Raw genomic sequence first — 18,497 nt, 5'->3', positions numbered from 1 at the left:
CCACGTTCCTATAAGCAATTGGGTTCAGTCCAAACCAAACCTCAAACTGAGCCATTTCCTGAATTTTCAGGGCTAATTTTTTTGGGGGGTGGGTGGGTGGTATGTGCAGGTTACCAGATTGTAAAAGACTGATGCTCCACACTAGCCTTCTTGATTAGAGTCCAGGGAATCTCAGGTTTGTAAATGTGCATTTGGCAAAGCTTTGGGTGCTCAGAATAAAGGGAAGAAGAGGGAGAATCATATCAGCTCAGTTTTGTTTCCAACTGTGTACATTAATGTAATATATGAATGTGGCCTTTATTTATGCTACAATGAAAAGAGCAGGGGACAGAGCATGGCTGAGTTCACAGGAGTAGATATAAAATACTAGGTGGAGAGTTTGACCTGTTATGTTAAAATAACTGTTCTGAGTGCATTTCAGGGCCATTTCAATTTGTATTCACTTCCTTTGAAAAGGCACTTATTCTATATAATTTGTTTAACCTCCACTTTGGCAAAAGAGTTTCTCTAGATTTGTGGTGATGTGGTGACCTGCCAGTGTCAGATATGGGCTGATGGGGAGCATGGTCCATCTTTTCGTATTTCATATTCTTGACTGTTATGTTTTACTTTTTCCTGCTGGACCTGTGCACCTCTGTTACTGGTAGAGGAAATGTGAAGCACCATAGCTAGCTTATGACACAGAACAAGTTTAACTGATGTTATGAAGTACTAAATGACTGTTCTTTTTGGAAGAAGGTGTCATTTATATCATGCATAGCATTTCCCAGATAGAAGGAGAAGTTAAATGTAAGTCTAACTCACATCAACTCATATTCAGAAATTTCAGCTCATTATTGGATAGTTCAAATCAACCTATGTCAATGGCTCTAGAGGGTTGGTGGATTTGATGGAAAAGGTCATGCTGGAAGTTGCAGAAAAAAGGCAAAAATGACAAAAATGACTTCTCCACCCCCACCATCACTAGTGGGAACTTCCTGAGCAGAACTTTCATGCCTGTGGAATAAAAAATCTGGATGCAAACTGATGGCTAAACAATATTTGAAGTGATGGTGCTTCCCATAGTTTTCTCTATATGAAATTGTAAAGATCTACTCTCAGCTTCTTTTCTTGAGGATTGTGTGCTTATTTCTTCTTGTGATGTACACAAACATATGGCTGATAATTCATGTCCACAGGGACCATTTTAGTACTTGTATGGTGCACATATCCATTCCATTCCAAAAGGTTATTGCACCCAACATATTAGGACATTCCTGCTGCCCTTTCTCAGTTATGTAGATATGCGCACAGCAGATGTATGGAGCACCTTTCCCCAACTCTATATGTTTTGGCTATAATTTACAACATTCCTGGCCAAGGCAGATACTAGGAGAAGGAGAGAAGGCTGGCCCATTATTGTAGTAAGTACATCTTTTAACAGTTGAATCAGGTCTATTTCATCATGCTGCTTGTCAGCAATAATTTTAAGAGAATGAACCTAACCTCTGTGTGCTTACTTAGAAGCAAATCCCTACTAAACGCAGTGCAAATTATTTTGTGTAAATGTGCACAGGATTGCACTATAAATTAATTTAGGGCAATATGCCAAGTGTGCATGACTGGCAAAAAGAGTACCATGAATCATCTCCAATTCTGTCTCAGTCTTTCCCCACAACCTTCTCTATTACTGCTATCAAGCAAGATTATATGTACATGAACGCAGTGTTATTTATGTATGCCACTATCAACACTGTAAAAAGTGAGGCAACTAGGCTGGTATTCTGTATATCACTCACAAAATGCCTGCAGGAACTCAAAGTACCTACCACCTCCTTCAGGACAACAAAAGCTGGAGAAGAGTTCCAGTGGAAAAAATATGGCATTCCTAAAATTGGTGAGTGTGGGGTGGCTGCGGGAAAGAGACAGAGCTGTTCATCCTGAGCCTAAGGATGCAGCATATACAATCCTATGTCACTATCTAGTTTGCCTGGATGGTACTTCCTGCATGTTAATCACAGATTTGGTATTAATTGAGATAGATAGATAGATAGATAGATAGATAGATAGATAGATAGATAGATAGATAGATAGATGACAATGCCCACAGTCTGCATTAGCCGTTCCAATCAGAGGAGTCACTGAGGAATCTGCAGTTTGCAAAATCTAGTTACTGTGACAGTGTTTATCTAGTTTCCAGTTTCCTCGGAGTTTTCAATGTATTACCTGCTCTGTTGATTGGTTCGTATGCATGCACTGATTCTTTTCTTCTTCTTTTCTCTCTCTCTTTCTCTGTGTTTTCCTTCTCCAAGCATGCAAACGCAAAGAGCAAGAACCAAACAAAGATAGGAACAACTCCCAGAAGAAATCTCGTCTGGTTTTCACTGATCTCCAACGCAGAACACTTTTTGCCATTTTCAAAGAGAACAAACGTCCATCGAAAGAAATGCAGATCACCATCTCCCAACAGCTGGGCTTGGAACTTACTACGGTCAGTAACTTCTTCATGAATGCTAGGAGGCGGAGTCTCGAGAAATGGCAAGATGATCTGAGCACCGGGGGATCCTCCACAACCTCCAGCAGTTGTACCAAAGCATGATCAAAGAACCGAATCTGAATTGGGCACAACTCAACCAATATCTATTTAAAAGGAATGGATTCTAAATGGGGCCCTTCACTGGTGATTTGAAAGCACAATTCTCCTAAACCGTAATACTACTTTGCAACACAGGGCATTTAATTTAATTTAATTCAGATGAGAATTAGGCTTTGGGGTTCTTTCTTTCTTTCTTTCTTTCTTTCTTTCTTTATCGTGCAGGTCAAGGGTATATTCAAGGCAGGCTAAGCATGTCAGAAACAGGAGGAGCTCTTTCATGCCTTAGATTAATTCACAGACGGTGTGACAGAGCCAAGCAAAGTTCATTATCTCTGGGGCCACCGGGAGCAGCCAACAAAATGGCACCTAATTTAACAGATTGCTCACTACAGAAAGTTCAAAGACATCTGACCCCATCCATTTTCTGAATGCTTAGATTCTCCACACTGCTACACCAAAGCAAACAAACACTGAAATAAACAAATACTGAGCACAAATGTTAACTAGACCTAAGAACACTGGGTTGTATGGTAGAGACTCAGGCAATGTTACACTGAAAATTTTCAGAATAATCCAACTTAGCCTATTTGGCTTTTTTCTTTAAAAAGAATTGTGTCTAAGAAGAAGGATCAAGGATCAGTAGAATTTGGTTCCTTGAAGCCAAATTATCAAGCACAAAGACAATAGATGTAAACAGCTGTGGATTCTTTGCCTGTTCTTGTAAGACGTGCTCGGAGTTGGGGGGGTTGTTAGTGAACATGTTGGTTTCAAGCACACTTTTTCAGGTTTTCACAATTTCTATGTGTACATAGTGCAGACTCACACTCAGGAAGCCCGTTTAGATGCTACCACACAAAGAGCAAATGCAACAAAGATCTATTTTTTTTAAAGAAACCATTAATTTCATCATGCCATTGTTATCCAAGTATGTTAAGGTTACCTTTTTTGCCACATAATTTCTATATTTCAGTTAGTTGGTGTTTAAGCAGGAAAAAGAAGCAAATGCCTTCAAGCTGTCACTCACCACTGGCGCACTTACTTAAAAGGTGTTGTCCAAGTCTGTTCCATGGATGAAAACCATCTTCACCTACCACTTCATGTCAGAGAATGCAACACACCAAAGATGCAGGATACTGCAAACCAAAGACCATCATAACTTTCTATTTTCTAACATCATTGCCATTTTGTTGTCATTGTCAATTTTGTCAGATCTTGCATACATTAGCCAACTATGTTGGTCAAACTATGGCTCTTCCTGCTCACCTTCCCAGTGAGCTGAAAGAGATTAGTTTCTCAAGTGAAGTAGCAATGCTAACTTTTAATCGCACTAGGGTACCGTGCTCACCTACTGATACATAAACACTATCTTCCTCATCAGAATTCCTCTGGTCACGCAATGTGCACATTTACCAGTGAATAGCCCCTTTCCTTAGAACACCACTTGAGTGTTCACTAGCAAGCCAAATGCTGTAATGATCCTTTAAAGACACTTGAGACTCTTTTATGTACTACTTAATCGAAACCAAAGAAACTTTTTCTGCACCTATTTCTTCTGCAACAAACTGTTCCGTTTAAGGGGAAAAATAAAAGAAAGAAATGAATAATAATTAAAAAAAAACAAACAAAACAAGGAAACACGTCAGGAAAAAAAAAACCAATGATAACACACTGTGTTTTGACAGACATCTTGGGACATTTTTAGGAAGCAGAGTTCAAAGAAAGGGTTGACAAGAAAGGAAATGAATGGAAAAGCCAACAGGATTGCTGCTTCATTTGACAACTCAGTAATCTTAAAGTTGAAGATTGTCTTTAATTTGTGCCTATGCAGTTTTTTCAAAAGAACAAGGAACAGAGCAACCGAGACCTCAACAGCTACAATACCAAAGAATGAGGATTTCTCACAACTTTTAATTCAGTTCATTCTCTCCCCTTGCACAGCTAATAATGCTTATAGCACCATTGATCTGTGTTAAGGTAAATGGTTTCTGTTTCTTTTGAGCAACAACAAACAAACACACACAAAATGGATGACTTTTAAAGTTCTTTTCTTATTTTTCCTAGTTTCTGCTCCCACATGGAATCTTCTAAGGATTCCATGAGCTCCAAGTATAAGGTGTTGGGATACTAAGCTAGCCTGTAACCAAACCTGGTATAGGAGAGAAAATCTCATCAGTCAAATGCTAATTTTGAATCAACAGGGCTATGTAATTTTTATGCTTTTTAAAATGTTCATCTAAGGGATGGGGGTTGGAGGAAAAAGTATTGTCAATCTAGAAGACAGTATATTTGTATTCACTGATACAGGAATAATCTCATTCTGTTAGAAAGAACCCTAATATCATATAATATAGCCAGTGAACAATTAATCCTTCTGGCAGTTTGACTTAGTAATTCAATGAGATTCTTAAACTGTTGAGACATGATGACCATCCAGGTCTTTCTGCTAGATCAGTGCTTTTCACCTAGAAAATCATGCCTCCCTTCTAAAGCTACTTCAGTTTATACCCTATTTCTCCTTTCTACCCATATTCTGTTTTACCTGTCTGCCTAGCACGCCCCTATCATAAGGTCTCATCATTGTTCCATTTAGTTCCCATCTGCTGACCTCAGGAACTCAACCTACAGGAGTCAAAGATGTTAGTCTTTACTGATACTAGTAAGCCTATAGCCCTTATTCTAAAAATCCAAAATACCGACTGCTGTTTCTAACTCATAGTATGGATCTACTGATGTGATCTTTCCATCAGCCAGAGCACACACACTTGCAAGATTCTGTTATTATAGCCAATCTCAATAAAAGTAGTTAAAACCTTCCTATGGAGTTAATTTCCTGATCTGGTCTAGCTAGTGGGGCTGACATCAATCTTGCAAGTCTGATTGTGCTGTACTTTCTCCTCCTCCTTATAATCCAGTGAATCAGGGAGGCATCTGCCTGAGTCACTTCTGAATGTTATCTCATTGTTCTGGACTTTAAAAAATGTTTCAGCCCCTTTTGCCTAGGTAACAGTTCCTGCATATTTCAGTCAAGGTCTTCTTGCTTACTCTCTACGAATTTAGAGCCCTTGTAGCGATAGAGCAAACTGGATACAAGGGGCTCAGGAACAAAAAGGTGGAGTTTGCTTCTTATTATACATGCTGTTTTGGAGCAATAAATAAACTAAAATCAGAACTTCCCAGTTCAGCAACCTGCCCCTAAGAAACAACATGGAAGAACTTAAGTTTTTCAGTGGAAGTCTAACCATTTTGCTGATATTTATCTGCATATGAGTATGACAAAAAGACGATATAAATGAATACAGTCACCATTAAATTTACAGAACCAAGTTAATTAAATGTGTTTACTTACAGAGCTAGACCTGTGAGCCATCCATTCATACATGCAGTGCTGTTGAGTAGTTTTTATTCATTTTTATTTTATTCAGTGCTTCTCAGATTATTAACACATCTCAGTTACAGGATTGCACAACAAGTCTTTAAGGGGTTTGCCAGGGCAACACTCCGCAAAGTGAATAGCCTCAAGACAAAACCAGTGGGAGATGTCTGGAGCAAAAACTAAGTTGGGTTTAGTTAAACCTGATTTGGAAATGAATGTCACTCATTAGAAAATGTTAAAATGATTACTCTCTATGTATTTCTTGTAGGAAGAAAGCCGTGTTAATCTGCAGTGCAAAAAATCCAGAGTCTAGTAGCACCTTTTCTAACTAAATTTAATGTAGCCCCCTTCATGAAATGCATAGAGTGCCACCGTAGAGTGGCATTCTGTATATTTCATAACTTCCCCTTTCTGTTGTGCTTCTAATTAAAATTTGGCAAAACCTTTTGGAGGAGTTCTGGGGGCCCCTTTGGGGGCCTTTGGTTGTACCTCCCTCTCTTACTGAAATGAATGTGCTATTTCAGTCCAAGAACCAAATGCTTTTGCCTCTTTTCAAAGATGATTCTTTGCCTGCAAGGGAGGGTGATATACATATAGGTTCTCTGCTAAATACTTGCTAGAATGAATGATCATAACTCTGTAGAAGGACTGCCTGGTTTCTTTTTAGCTTCAGAAAATATTTTGATGTGTCTTTATCTACTGAGTAATGCCCATAGAACCCGGTACTTACAAGGAATTCTGGAGAATGGCTTTGGAAAACATGCTCATTTCCACCCAACCAAACCTAGATGGTTTCACCCTTGCCCTTCATCAGCCAACCCTGCACTTTTCAGGGGTGCTGTATTCCCACCCTCCTCATCCCCAAGCAGCATGATTGTTGGCCACTTTCACTGGAAATAATGGAAGCTGTAATCCAACACACTGGAAGCACCCTAAGTTAGAAAGGCTGCTCTGCATGAACTGCAATTGTAGCCTGGACACAACTCCTCCACCATGCTGCAGGGAATCATTAGCAGTGATAAGCATGCTATTTTTCTTGGATTGCTTGTTTCCCATGATATACCTCTGATATAAGTTCTAAGGAATCCAAGGATTTTCTCCAGAAAGCAGTTTAAAAATCACAGGTCTAGGATCTACTGATACTTTTGAGGTCTCCATAGATTTAGATCTAATGATATCCTTGACAGCTTGATCTAATGATATTCCCAGTTGTTAATGAGGGGTTTTCATCATTATCATTATTGTTAAGAGCCTGAATCAATGCACTGCAGGATGGAAGCCTCTGCATTGAAAGTTATGGTAGTAATCTACAATGTTGGTCCAGTATAGCACCTACCAACTTGCATAATATTTCAAATTCTTTCTCTATGTATCATTCCTCTTTTCCTATCTCTCAGTGATGGTAAGAGGAGAAATTTGTAATAGCAACGGCAGCAGCACCCCAGTCCTGCCATGTGCCATCCTGTGGTCTAGCAGGAAGAAGCTAAATAAGATGATTAGTCAAAGACAAAAACATCTGCGGGGCTAGGAAGGGGAGAATTCATCTCTTACTCTGCTCCAAGAGACTCTTGCACTGGTATTAAAAGCAATAGAGCAATGGAGGACTTCACAATGACTCACATTATCCAACAGACATAACATGGACATCCTGTACTGTCCAAGATGAGTTGACGCTGTGGCTGAGCCAGAATTGCCTCACAAAATGATACCAGAACAAATTGATCTGGACCTGTGAGGAGAGGAGATAGTCACTTCAGGTCTAAGCTTTTTATGGAAAAAGGTAGAGAAGTTATCCATGTTTTTCAGTTTGGGACTGATTTTCAGTCTGGTAGCCATAATAATCAGATCTCTTGCTGCAAAAAAGTACTATTTGAAAGGCCAACACATTATAGATAGCAAGGGTGGATTCCTTTGGCTTTATCTAAGCACTCATGTGTGTTAGGTGCATTAAAAAAGACTTAATTAAAAAAATCTTACCATGAGACAGGAAATGATGCTTTTTGTTCAGCTAACCACTGATTTTGTTCTCATTAATTCACTTGCCCTATCTTGAGAGGAGCAGCAGGGGCAATTGCTCTGGGCCCCATCCCAAAAATGATTCAGTGTTTGAAATGATCAGATCAATTAATACTTTTAATTCACGTCCGTGTTTTATGAAGCACTTTTTTCAAAGGATGGTACAGTATATAGTTGTCATACGTAGTACATTATTCAAAACAGTAGAGAGTAAGCCAGTCTGACTGAGATTTCTTAAAAGGTTCGAGGCAGGCACAGGGCATTCATAATTTATCCAAAGGCCAGACCTATTTGTGAAAACAAATAGGATTTTAAGATTACCACAGCTTCGGTTTCCTTCATCATTTCAGCTTTGTGTTAAAGCTAGGATTGGTGGTATGGAAGATTTATGGTCTACACTGTATGCAGGAATGTTCATTTTTATGTGGAATGCATTTATGTTTATTGTGCATGAATATATATAGATACAGATATTCACACATATATACTGTAGATCTACCACTAATCTTTACTCTAGAGCAATTTTCTCAACCTCAGCAAGCTGGCTGGGGAATTCTGGGAGTTGAAGTCCATACGTCTTAAAGTTGCTGAGGTTGAGAAACACTGTTGTAGAGGAATGGTGATTTCATCTCTGAGCCCTCAATTGTAATGTTGAAGGAAAGATATAATAAACCATTACAGGGCCTGATTAGAACCTGAGGGCTGGGCTCTGTTTATTCAGACAAGAAGCATATTCTGGTTTTCATGATACATGAAAAGTATTAAAACTTGGCATCCCATTATAATCACAGTTTAGAGAGCTCCTTCTAACCCAGACAGAGTCTTCTCTGGGACTTCCTGGTTATTCACTCTCTTTCCATCCCTTCCCACAAAATCTAAATGGCTTCTCCTCTCCCTAATCTGAATCTGAAATTATTTTGCATGGTCTTGCCCTGATCAGATGTTGTATGTTGCAGCTGCCTTGCTGGTCAATGTCACATAACGATGGTTTCCCCAGGCAGCAACTCAATGGGATTTTAGGGGATGGTGACCGCATTTTAAGCATGCTATGTGTCCGTACTGATTTAAGCATCTGTCTGCTTGCCTCGAGTACCGCCTATTTTATACACTCTCTTTCTCAGAGGAATTAAGGTGTGATAGTATCCCAACATTTCTTTTTACCTTTATACTTGGAGTTATTTTTCATGGGCACATCCAAGATGAATTCAACTTTCAAGAAACCTTGGATATTGTTTAATCATCTGTGGAGGAACAAAGAATGTGCTTGATTACTTCGGTTGAATAGCTTTATTCTCGATCTCTCTTAACTAAAGCTAAATCCAAAGACCTTACGAAGGACAAAAACCAGCAAAATGTAAAGCTCAGACCGACTTATGGGAATAGCAACCTCCTTTTCTTTCCTTTTTTCTTTTTTTCGAACCCAAAACAAGACCAACAAGCATGCAAAACGACAAGATGCAGAAATGACATAGCAATGGGGGAACAAAAATTCTGCAGCTTCTTTCTTGCTTGTCAGAATATTTACATATTTTGTGATCTTTCCAGATGCCGCTTGGCCTAGTCTATATTTATTACGGGAATTATTTTTTCTTTGTTATTCTTTAAATGTTCTGCCGGTTAACTACAAAGCCTTTACTTCTGTCCTGGTACGTTTGGGCTATAACCCATTGTGTTGTTGATCAGTTCTGAGGTTTATTCTAATTAGGCGGGGATCCAGATCTGAAGTCTTAGCTCTAGTTAAGCGTTCGTTCCATAGACGATCCTGTTGTGCAAACCGAGTCTAGGTACCATCTTGTACTGTAAATAGGAGTTTAGCTGGAGCTAAAGCTGCAGGGATGGGGGTCTAATTGATTGATTTTGGTGGTTATTTTGATGACGTTCTTGTTTATTGTAGTTGCAAATCACCTGGATTTGCTCCTGAGCATGTGCCATTGAAATGAATGGAGGCTGTACCTGAATATGTTGTATATTTCAATGGGGTGTGTTCATTGTCATTTGCCAGGATTCTGCCTTTTATTTGCTAGAGTTAATTTTTGCTTATTTAATGAACCTAGAATTGTAGTGCATCCTAGATGCAAATCTAAAGTTAGTTCAAGAAATTTTATTTGGGGGCAGCAGGGAATATTGGTAAAGTTTCCAGATTCTGTTACAGTTTCAGGTTACCAAAATAATAATAATAATAATAATAACAACAACAACAACAACAGCAACAATAATAATAAAATTATTAAGGAAAAAAATTAACCTCTCTCACATCCCTCTCCCCAAACTGAGGTATGTTTTATATATTTTAATCAGTATCAATGGTTTATAAAATGATCAACCCTTAAGTTATTTAAATTAATTCCTCCTTTTCATCTCACTTAAAAGATAAAAGAAAAAAATAGTGAGGTATACCTTTTAATTATTATTATGGCACATAAATGCCTTCATAATATAACTTATTTATTTAACTTATTCAGCATCTACTAAAGGTGCCCTTGTATAGTTTATATTTTATTTTTTTTAATAAATCAATTTAAAGCACTACAATTTATTTGCTGTCAGAACAATAGAATTTTTATTTCTTTTTTTTTTTCCTTTTTTGGACAAGCAAGGAATATTTTGTCTAAAACTATACATTCAGGAACAACAGGGGATTAAGAAAAAAACCAAAACACTACAACACTTTGCCTGAACTTTGTGGCTTTTTAAAAACCTAAGCTGGGGGAAAAATATAAAATAACAACAAGCAAAAAAAAGTAGATAATTTTAAAAAGAGAGAAACCCTTAAAGTAGCTGCTTCCAAGAATGAACTTTGTGTGTGTGTGTGTAAAACAAAAAAACAAAAAAAGATTTAAAAAAACAGGAAAAAAGGAAAAAAAACTTTCTATTTCTAGTGAGAACCAAAGAGGCTACCTCACTGACTTTTTCCATTTGTAATTTTAATCGTGTTGATACCAAAGATACCAAAGATTTCTTTCTCTGTGCGGTCTGCATTTTGCTTGTGCTCTTTATAGTTTTAACGTTTTCTCTTTTACATCCAGTATGTACAGCTGCAACTCAGTTACCCACCCACCCAAGAAACAACGTTAGAGGGACCTGCTAATTCTGAAGGAGTTGGTTTTTTTGTATTTATCTTGGCCACTGCCCTTCCCACCCCCGTGTCCCTCCCCTTCTGCCTCGAAAGGGAATTCTACCAGCTTGATCTTAAGCACAGTCTTCAAGAAGAGAGATTCAGGTTTCTGTGTGCTCACCTATCCGCCTAGAATGGGATAGGTAGGAATGTGCATGCCTTTCAGGAGCAACCCAAATGGGACAGACGAGGATACGAATCCCTTTGTGCAATCACTAGTTGATATCTGAGGTTAGCTACTGTACTTTTGGCTAAACCTGGGTGGGACATTGGCTGGAATTCCCCCCAGAATGGAGGAAATTTAGTATCTCCTTAGCATGGAAAAGCATGTTTGGTGGATTTATAGTTTTGGGGTATCCACTCAAAAAGATGTCGGGGAGAAAGGCCCTCAACTCTCACCATAGAGAGCTGTACTCAGACTCAGACTCAGACTACAGACTACAGACTAATGAACTGCCTGCTAAATGCAACAAGGATCTGACTGTGTAAACTTCATGTAACTTCTTAGCCCCTTTGACAAGTACCCAGCCAGATCCTACAGCTCAAGCCACTTTTGAAGTCCAGTTGCAAAAGCAGTTTGTGATGGGTCCTACAGGAAGATCTGCTGTTTACAGAGGAAAGAGTGCAAGATCCTATTTGGTGAGCCATAAGTAGATTTTTGGATCCTAGCCATCAGCCCCATCCAGCAGACAGGAGGCACAACTGGGACTTCCTTCCTCCCTACTTCCTTCCTTAAGGACTTCTGTAATTATGTGGAATTAAGTGAACCTATTGTAATGGAACTGAAATAAACTTGAGAGAAGCCATCCAGAAAGATCCCTTGGTGCTTAAGACTATGGGCCAAAGTTCCTACATCTAAATTTAAGATTTATTGAAATCAGTGCAGTTTCAAGGAAGACATATTTAGCATTAGGATTTTTTTTTTAAAAAAAGGTCAGACAGGCTTAATCTTGCCATTAAGCAAATGCAGGCGACATGCGCCCTTCAGATGGATTCAGCTTCTACTCCAATAAGCCCAAACAGTATAATCAAGAATGGGGGCTAAGTATGCTTAAGACTGCAGCCTCCCTCAAAAATAAATAGAATTAACATCACTCAGACATCACTCAGAATATTCAAGGCTGGATAACTGGGCTATATCTTCTTTCAGTTGGTTCAAAGTGCTTCTATGTTTCTCTGCACTCTGCCCATCTGAAAGTGAAGTTTAAGACATAAAATTCTAGCACGACCCCCTTTCCCCTTTCATTCTGGTAGAAAAGAAAGCTGCCCCAAAAGTCTGTTCAAATGCATGGAGTGGGTGGCAGCACTGGAATGATTAGGGAAGCTCCAGCTGGCCATATATTTGCTCACAGAGCGCACACTGCAGTTTTTGGTCCAACTCGTTTTTCGGCCAGCTGTTAAATTGCTAAACAAATCCTGTTGGAGGCTTCTGGGAGATTTCACAGAAGGTTCATGAACCCACAGAGGTGCACACACATGTACACATACATACACACACACACACACATATACACACATATACATGCATACACATACACTTAAAAATGTAGTCTGACTGCTGCTGCCTTAGATGAGAAGTGTATTAATTTTCTCCTGAGGCAATATACCAAAATGAGATTGCTACTCCCTTCATCTCCTTTATGTGGGATTTTGAGAGCATCTCATGTGCTTAATGTGGTGAGAAGCAAGATACTGGAAAACAGGTCTCATGGATAATACAAGATCTTCTAGATGTATTCGAAAATGGATAAAATGAAAGTTAATACTACCATATTAATTACATTGAATCCTTGAAGAAGTTTTGTTAAAAATGAACAGCAACAAAAAACCAACAGTGAATTAGATTAAATTATCTCGTTCAACCTTCTGTTATTTATTTGTAAAGTTATAGTCTTGGGGTTTAGATGATTATAATAATAATTATGCAGCAGTGAAACAAACAGGAGTAAAACTATTGAAACAATATAATATACTGAATATGCAAAAAAAAAATCCATAAAATACACCTAAAAAATCTTTTTTTAATCAAGAACTTCTTAAATTATGGCCAGATAATTGATCAAAAGGCCTTGTGAAACCAAAGTGATTTTTTTGCAAGTTTCATCCATGTATCTCACATCTGATCCTCAGAAAGAAGCGACGGTCTCTCGACCACCAATTTGGACTTCCAACAAGAGCATTTAAAAGGGGAACTTCAATGGAAGCCTCCCTCCCAGGGCTGGTAACAGAGAGGAGATATTAATTGGGAAACTTTTTGTAGCCAGCTTCAGGAAAGAGATGGAGCCAGGTCATTGGAGAAGGCAGGGGCAGAAGAACAGCCTATTCTAATGAGTTTTTATAGAAGAGTTTTTATAGAAGAGTTTTTATAGAAGAGACATATTAAATGAATTGGAAAGCAAACACAGTTATTGGAGGCTTATTTTTCTTTTAAATCAAAATCCACAATGCTGTCATTTAGTCGTTTGCAATTGAATGTCAGCAGTACAATCATGGGGGAGGCCCTAGCGATCCATTTGTAGCTGAAGGGCCGCAAGATACCCATCGTGCTGTATCCGTACTATAGCCTCCAGCCTACACTGCTAGGAAATTGTTGTTTGCTTTGTTGAACAACGTTAGGAAATAACACGTTTAGCACTATGGCAACTTTGACCGTTATAAGCCCATGCAACACCATGTTCAGCTTTTTCTAACTCCACCCTACCTTGTTTCATCCAACAGGAAAAAGAACCCTGAAAGATTACATAACTTTGCCCAATCTGTAGCTTTTGAACAATTTCCTCAAGGACCAATGTGGTTACCTATAATTTTAATCACAAAAGTGATCCTAGGGTGAGATTCAGGATAGCAAAATATAAAATATCTATGGGCAAACTGAAAGGTGGTAATTCTCTCCCCACAGGATTTTTTTTCCCAACAAGGTGTTAGCAGTGGGAGCATGACCTTTTAATTCCCATACTAAGCGTGCCCTTCGTCAACACAATAAAAGCCCATCCTTCAACAATTCAGTTTTGCCTTGTTGCGTCCTTCTCTCTAAATAGCATCTTCCTCCTTTCTTGGATCCTACTGTGTATATTTTATGGCAATATGCCTTCGACATAGAGCTATAACGATTCTCAGGACGCCTTCCCTGGGTGGAAGGCAATGCTAGATCTTTGCATTAAGCCTCCCAGCCTCCGCTTCCTCCTCTCCCACACACTTCCTGCCCCTCAAGGGAATGTCCAGGAAGGGCCAAACATCCAAATACAAGAAAAGCATCAAAATTAGCAGGACTTTTTGACGGCAATTGCGTTTTCTATCAGACCCATGCTTCATGTGCAAAGTGTGAGTTTACCACAGGACGAGTGCCTTGCTTGAACCAAAGCAACGATTTTGCCAGTCTAGACCTCTCTGTGCTTTTTTTTTTAAATTCTTCCTGTGAATACCTCAGCGTCAACTGGGCCGCCATTATTGAAACTGGTGGTCTTATTGTACTGTGGTGCTTTGCGATGCAACCCTGCAAAGAACATGATTTGTAATAATAATACCAAAGGTCCTTTTTCTCTTTTCTCTCTCCTTCTCTCTCCTTCTTTCTCTCTTCATGGTTCCAAAGCTTTAAAATATAAACCTGGGCATGTTGGCAACGCAGACCGCTCAATTCCTTACCGAATTTTCTCAGATATACCTCATAGATAATAGTGTTTAGAGTAATGTTATTATAGCGTATGTAATAAATTATTCACTTGTTTCATTTTGGTAACTGTGATTTAAAAGAAATTTTAAAAAAGCTTTATACGTTTTAGGTTGTGCTTTTGTAATAGACAGGAAAAAAAACGGTGCGCTTAAAGGTGTATGTAAGTCTTCTTCCTTTTGGATGTTTTATTTATTCCGGATTGGGGAAAGTTGCAGAATGAGCCCAAAGTTTACAGTTTTCATATTTTGCTGAAGAAACAATCTGTGTTAATTTGCTCTGTTGGAAAAAAAAAAAAGTATGATTATTTTCTACATTTGTGCTACTTGGTCTGAACAATTAATTGTTCTGTGTTTAACAGTGTAGTATTATAATTAGCAACTCCTATGATTTCAGTGCTATCATTTTGATGCATGAAGCAAAAGAAAAAAAAACTTAGCAGTGTAATGCATTGTGGTTCTTAATAGCAACTTTTTTTTCATTTGGAAATAGATGTTTCCTTTTCATTTAATGAAATTTTATTTATGCATGAAGCCTGTTATCCGTTAGCGGTTGTGGAGCAGTTTTGTGTATACATGCATTTAGGCTGTGAAAATGTGCACAGTTCTGTCTCATAAAGTTGAAATAGCGGTTTGCAAACAGAAGGCATTTCCATTTGAATATGCATTTTTCAGAAATAACCATGTGTCCAGTACAAATTGAATTTGACTTATAATATTGGAAATTAATATTAACAAATAAAATTAGCCAATAGCTCCCCTGTTTCTAAGACAAACGTTGTTTATGTGTGGTAGTTTGAAAAGTCACCTCTTACTGGAAATGTGAGTGAGCTGTGCATTTTTTCTAACACAAAAGGAGTTCCTTTGGCTTTATGGTAAATAATAACAATAATAATAACTAGCAATATAGGTCATATTATTGCAAATTTATACAGCGATGGTGAGAACTGGCAGTGTTTTCCAGCATTTGCAGAGAAGGACTGACCATGTTCACATGTCCCCTTTTGGGCAGGGAAGCATTGTAATAAGACAGTCAACATTTAGCATGAACCAAACCCCACCAGAATTAGCAGAGTCTGTTACAGTTGTGTTGCCTGTTGTGACTGGCAACAGACTGTTTTGATAGTTCAGTCTAAACACACACACACATCACACACACACACAAAACCCTGCACAGTTCTAATGGTTGTTCATCTACCTTGCCTATGCAACTGGATCTTAGTTCTCAAGCATGTTTGAAGGGTGTTTGTTAAATTTTCTACCTTACTTTCCCCCTCCCCCCAAAAGGAGTCTTTTTTAGACCTTTGCCAACCATGTACAGTATCTAGGCCTATAAATTAAGATTTAGCTATATGTTGGGGGCTGTGAAGAATAATGAAGAGTATTATATTTATCTGGTGAGCCTTTGTTGACCTGAGTTCTTAATGCAAAAGCAGAAAGTTCCAAGGGGTTTCTGGTGAGCCAGTCCACTGTCTGGGGATTGAAGCACTAGGTTGGCCTAACCATATACACGGGATAGGCTGCTCCCAGGGACCGTCCAAGTTAGAAATATTACTTTGGACACTCTTGTGCAAACTGAGAGTGCACGTCAAAATGCTTGTGACTTAACAGGAGTTGCAGGGCACATTCATGGTTTATGCAGGAGGCCTTGAGCGTATACCTGCACCACATTGCCTCCCATACTAAGGCACAAGATTTAAACCAGCCTGGATGATTACAAGCCTAGTCTAAAGCAGAATTTGCAAAGCATATGGATTGTCCTTTATATTTGGGCTCTCACTGATACAAATTGCAAACTTTCTTCCTAAAACCTACCTATTCAACTGCGCCATAAAGCCAAAAAAACTGCTAAGTACACTTTACTTTGTCTAGGAGGGTGCAACTTAGGAATAGGGCTGTGTGGAAAACTGCAATCTGCTATACAAAACAGTGTCCAGCCTGAACATCAGTAGCGTGTTTATATGTCTTTTGTCATTAAGAATATACTGGACGTGTGCTTACATTAGTGCAAAGGAGCATATTTTTTATTTGGCCTTATAATAGTAGATTGTGATAAACAAAACTTTGTACTATGGTCTGTTTATTTTTGTTTTCCTATTTATCTGCCAAAGATGGTAATGGATACAAGGATTTTAAATAGGTTTTTTGTAAGACAGTTAATGATTGTAACAGTGTTAAAACTTCCCAAAAGCTTTATATGTTCTTCCGCAATAAGCAAATCAAATATTTCTTTCAAGTAAATTCCAGTTATACTAAAAACAGACTCACAAACCATCGTTCTTAACCAAAATGCAGTTGTTGTAATGTTCGCATAATCTTCAAATGCATTTTTATTCTTTCAATCCAAAGGAAATAAGGGGTATGAGAAAACGGCCAAGCCTGCAGCTGTTGAAGCAGAGAGCAGGTGGCCCAGCTTACTATGTTTTGCCAAGAATACTTGTAATTTAAGGAATATTTTATAATGCCATTATATGTCTTGGGGTTTCTGCTTTTGCTTTTTGTTTTGTTATTTCTGTTTTTTATTCTTTTAACTTTGTGAAGGTGATATGTTAAATCGAGTGTTCCAAACAAATAAAGTAGCTACAGAATGAATGTTATTTTATTATTAAATGGTTTTTACTCAGTTATTTGTGCCAACAGACATCCTTTACCTTAATAACAAATTACTGTATATGTGTCAAAGTCTTAATTTATAGTTCTTGATGTGAAAAATAAAGAGAAAAACACGTATGGTTTGTCAAAGTTGAATAAATGAGGAAAAGTCTGCATTTTTTTCATCCTTGCACAGTGAAAATGGTACTCTCAGGTGGGGTTTTGAACTTAGAAGAAAAGACACAGCATGTGCTACTTATAGGATGGTCTGGGATTAGGAATTAAGTGCCTCAACTGAGTAAATCCAATCTCCGTAAAGGCTCAGATACACCAATGGAAGTGTCCCTGGACACAAGGTTTGCTCTATTTTAGACAAACGATGTGCCAAAAATTTCATCTGCGGTCTCTTTTTTTACTAGTTTCTCTCAGTTTGATCACTCTTTTCAAAGAAAAACATTTCAGTGAATATTTCCTGAGCGGTCAAGCAGGATCCTTGCATTCACTTTAGTTGGAGGGGAATTCATAAGTATCCTGTCTTCATCCCCTCCCCACGCCCAGCTTCAGACATGAAACCATGATGGAATTCTTCTATGTGGGACTTACTCAGACAGAGGTGTCTGCAGGGTGTGGTCAAAAACATTGAGTTGGTGGCCACAGTGGTGGGATTGAAACTCCGCCCACTTTTTATGTGTACGCAGAGCTTTGATCACACCATTGATGGCCTCCATCTTTTTTAATCACACCCTGCGGACACCACTGTACTCAGATCAAGAAACCTAAGCATTTAGGAAGACTCGGAGCAATGGAAGGAAAGGTAATAGGGGGGAAAGGGGCAGCTTCTGTTTGCTGGCCAGATGACAATAGTAAGGTAGGCTCAAAAACACTATCCAAGGAGCTCTAAACCACCGAGAATAAGCAAAGGTCTCTTTTTCAGAGCAAGACCGTTTTTGTGGATATTCCTGACTCCTGATACCTTTTCTATTAGGCTATCAAACTGAGTTGGGAATATAAGAATGATTTTTTTTTTAAAGAGACATTTCCTGCAAAACATCACTCACCACATGGGGTCCAGCCTTGAGTGCTTTCGTTTCATGGTGAACCTAATAGCACTGTTGCAAAAAGGCTTCATTTTACTCTCCCACTATTGAAAAGTTCCATCA

General features: G+C 38.5%; 1 protein-coding gene across 2 annotated transcripts in view; it reads left to right on the top strand.

The window, feature by feature from the left end:
• The window catches only part of ONECUT2 (one cut homeobox 2), a 116,482-nt gene that overhangs the window by 54,437 nt on the left and 43,548 nt on the right, over positions 1 to 18,497 (top strand). Inside the window, exon 2 of one of the 2 annotated variants that reach the window (XM_088153061.1) lies at positions 2,292 to 17,473. The exons of the other annotated variant lie outside the window; for it this stretch is intronic. Within the exon in view, the coding sequence (XP_088009187.1) occupies positions 2,292 to 2,578 (287 nt within the window). The 3' untranslated portion in view covers positions 2,579 to 17,473. Of the gene's footprint in view, positions 1 to 2,291; positions 17,474 to 18,497 lie in introns of those variants that run through there. 2 annotated transcript variants of the gene reach the window in all.

The sequence above is a fragment of the Python bivittatus genome, unplaced genomic scaffold (assembly GCF_059951505.1).
Source record: "Python bivittatus isolate LINGU-HERP-01145 unplaced genomic scaffold, Pbiv_v1 ctg000570_np1212, whole genome shotgun sequence".
Lineage (NCBI taxonomy): Eukaryota > Metazoa > Chordata > Lepidosauria > Squamata > Pythonidae > Python > Python bivittatus.
Note: the sequence above shows the minus strand (reverse complement) of the source record. Positions and strands in the feature narration are given on the sequence as shown.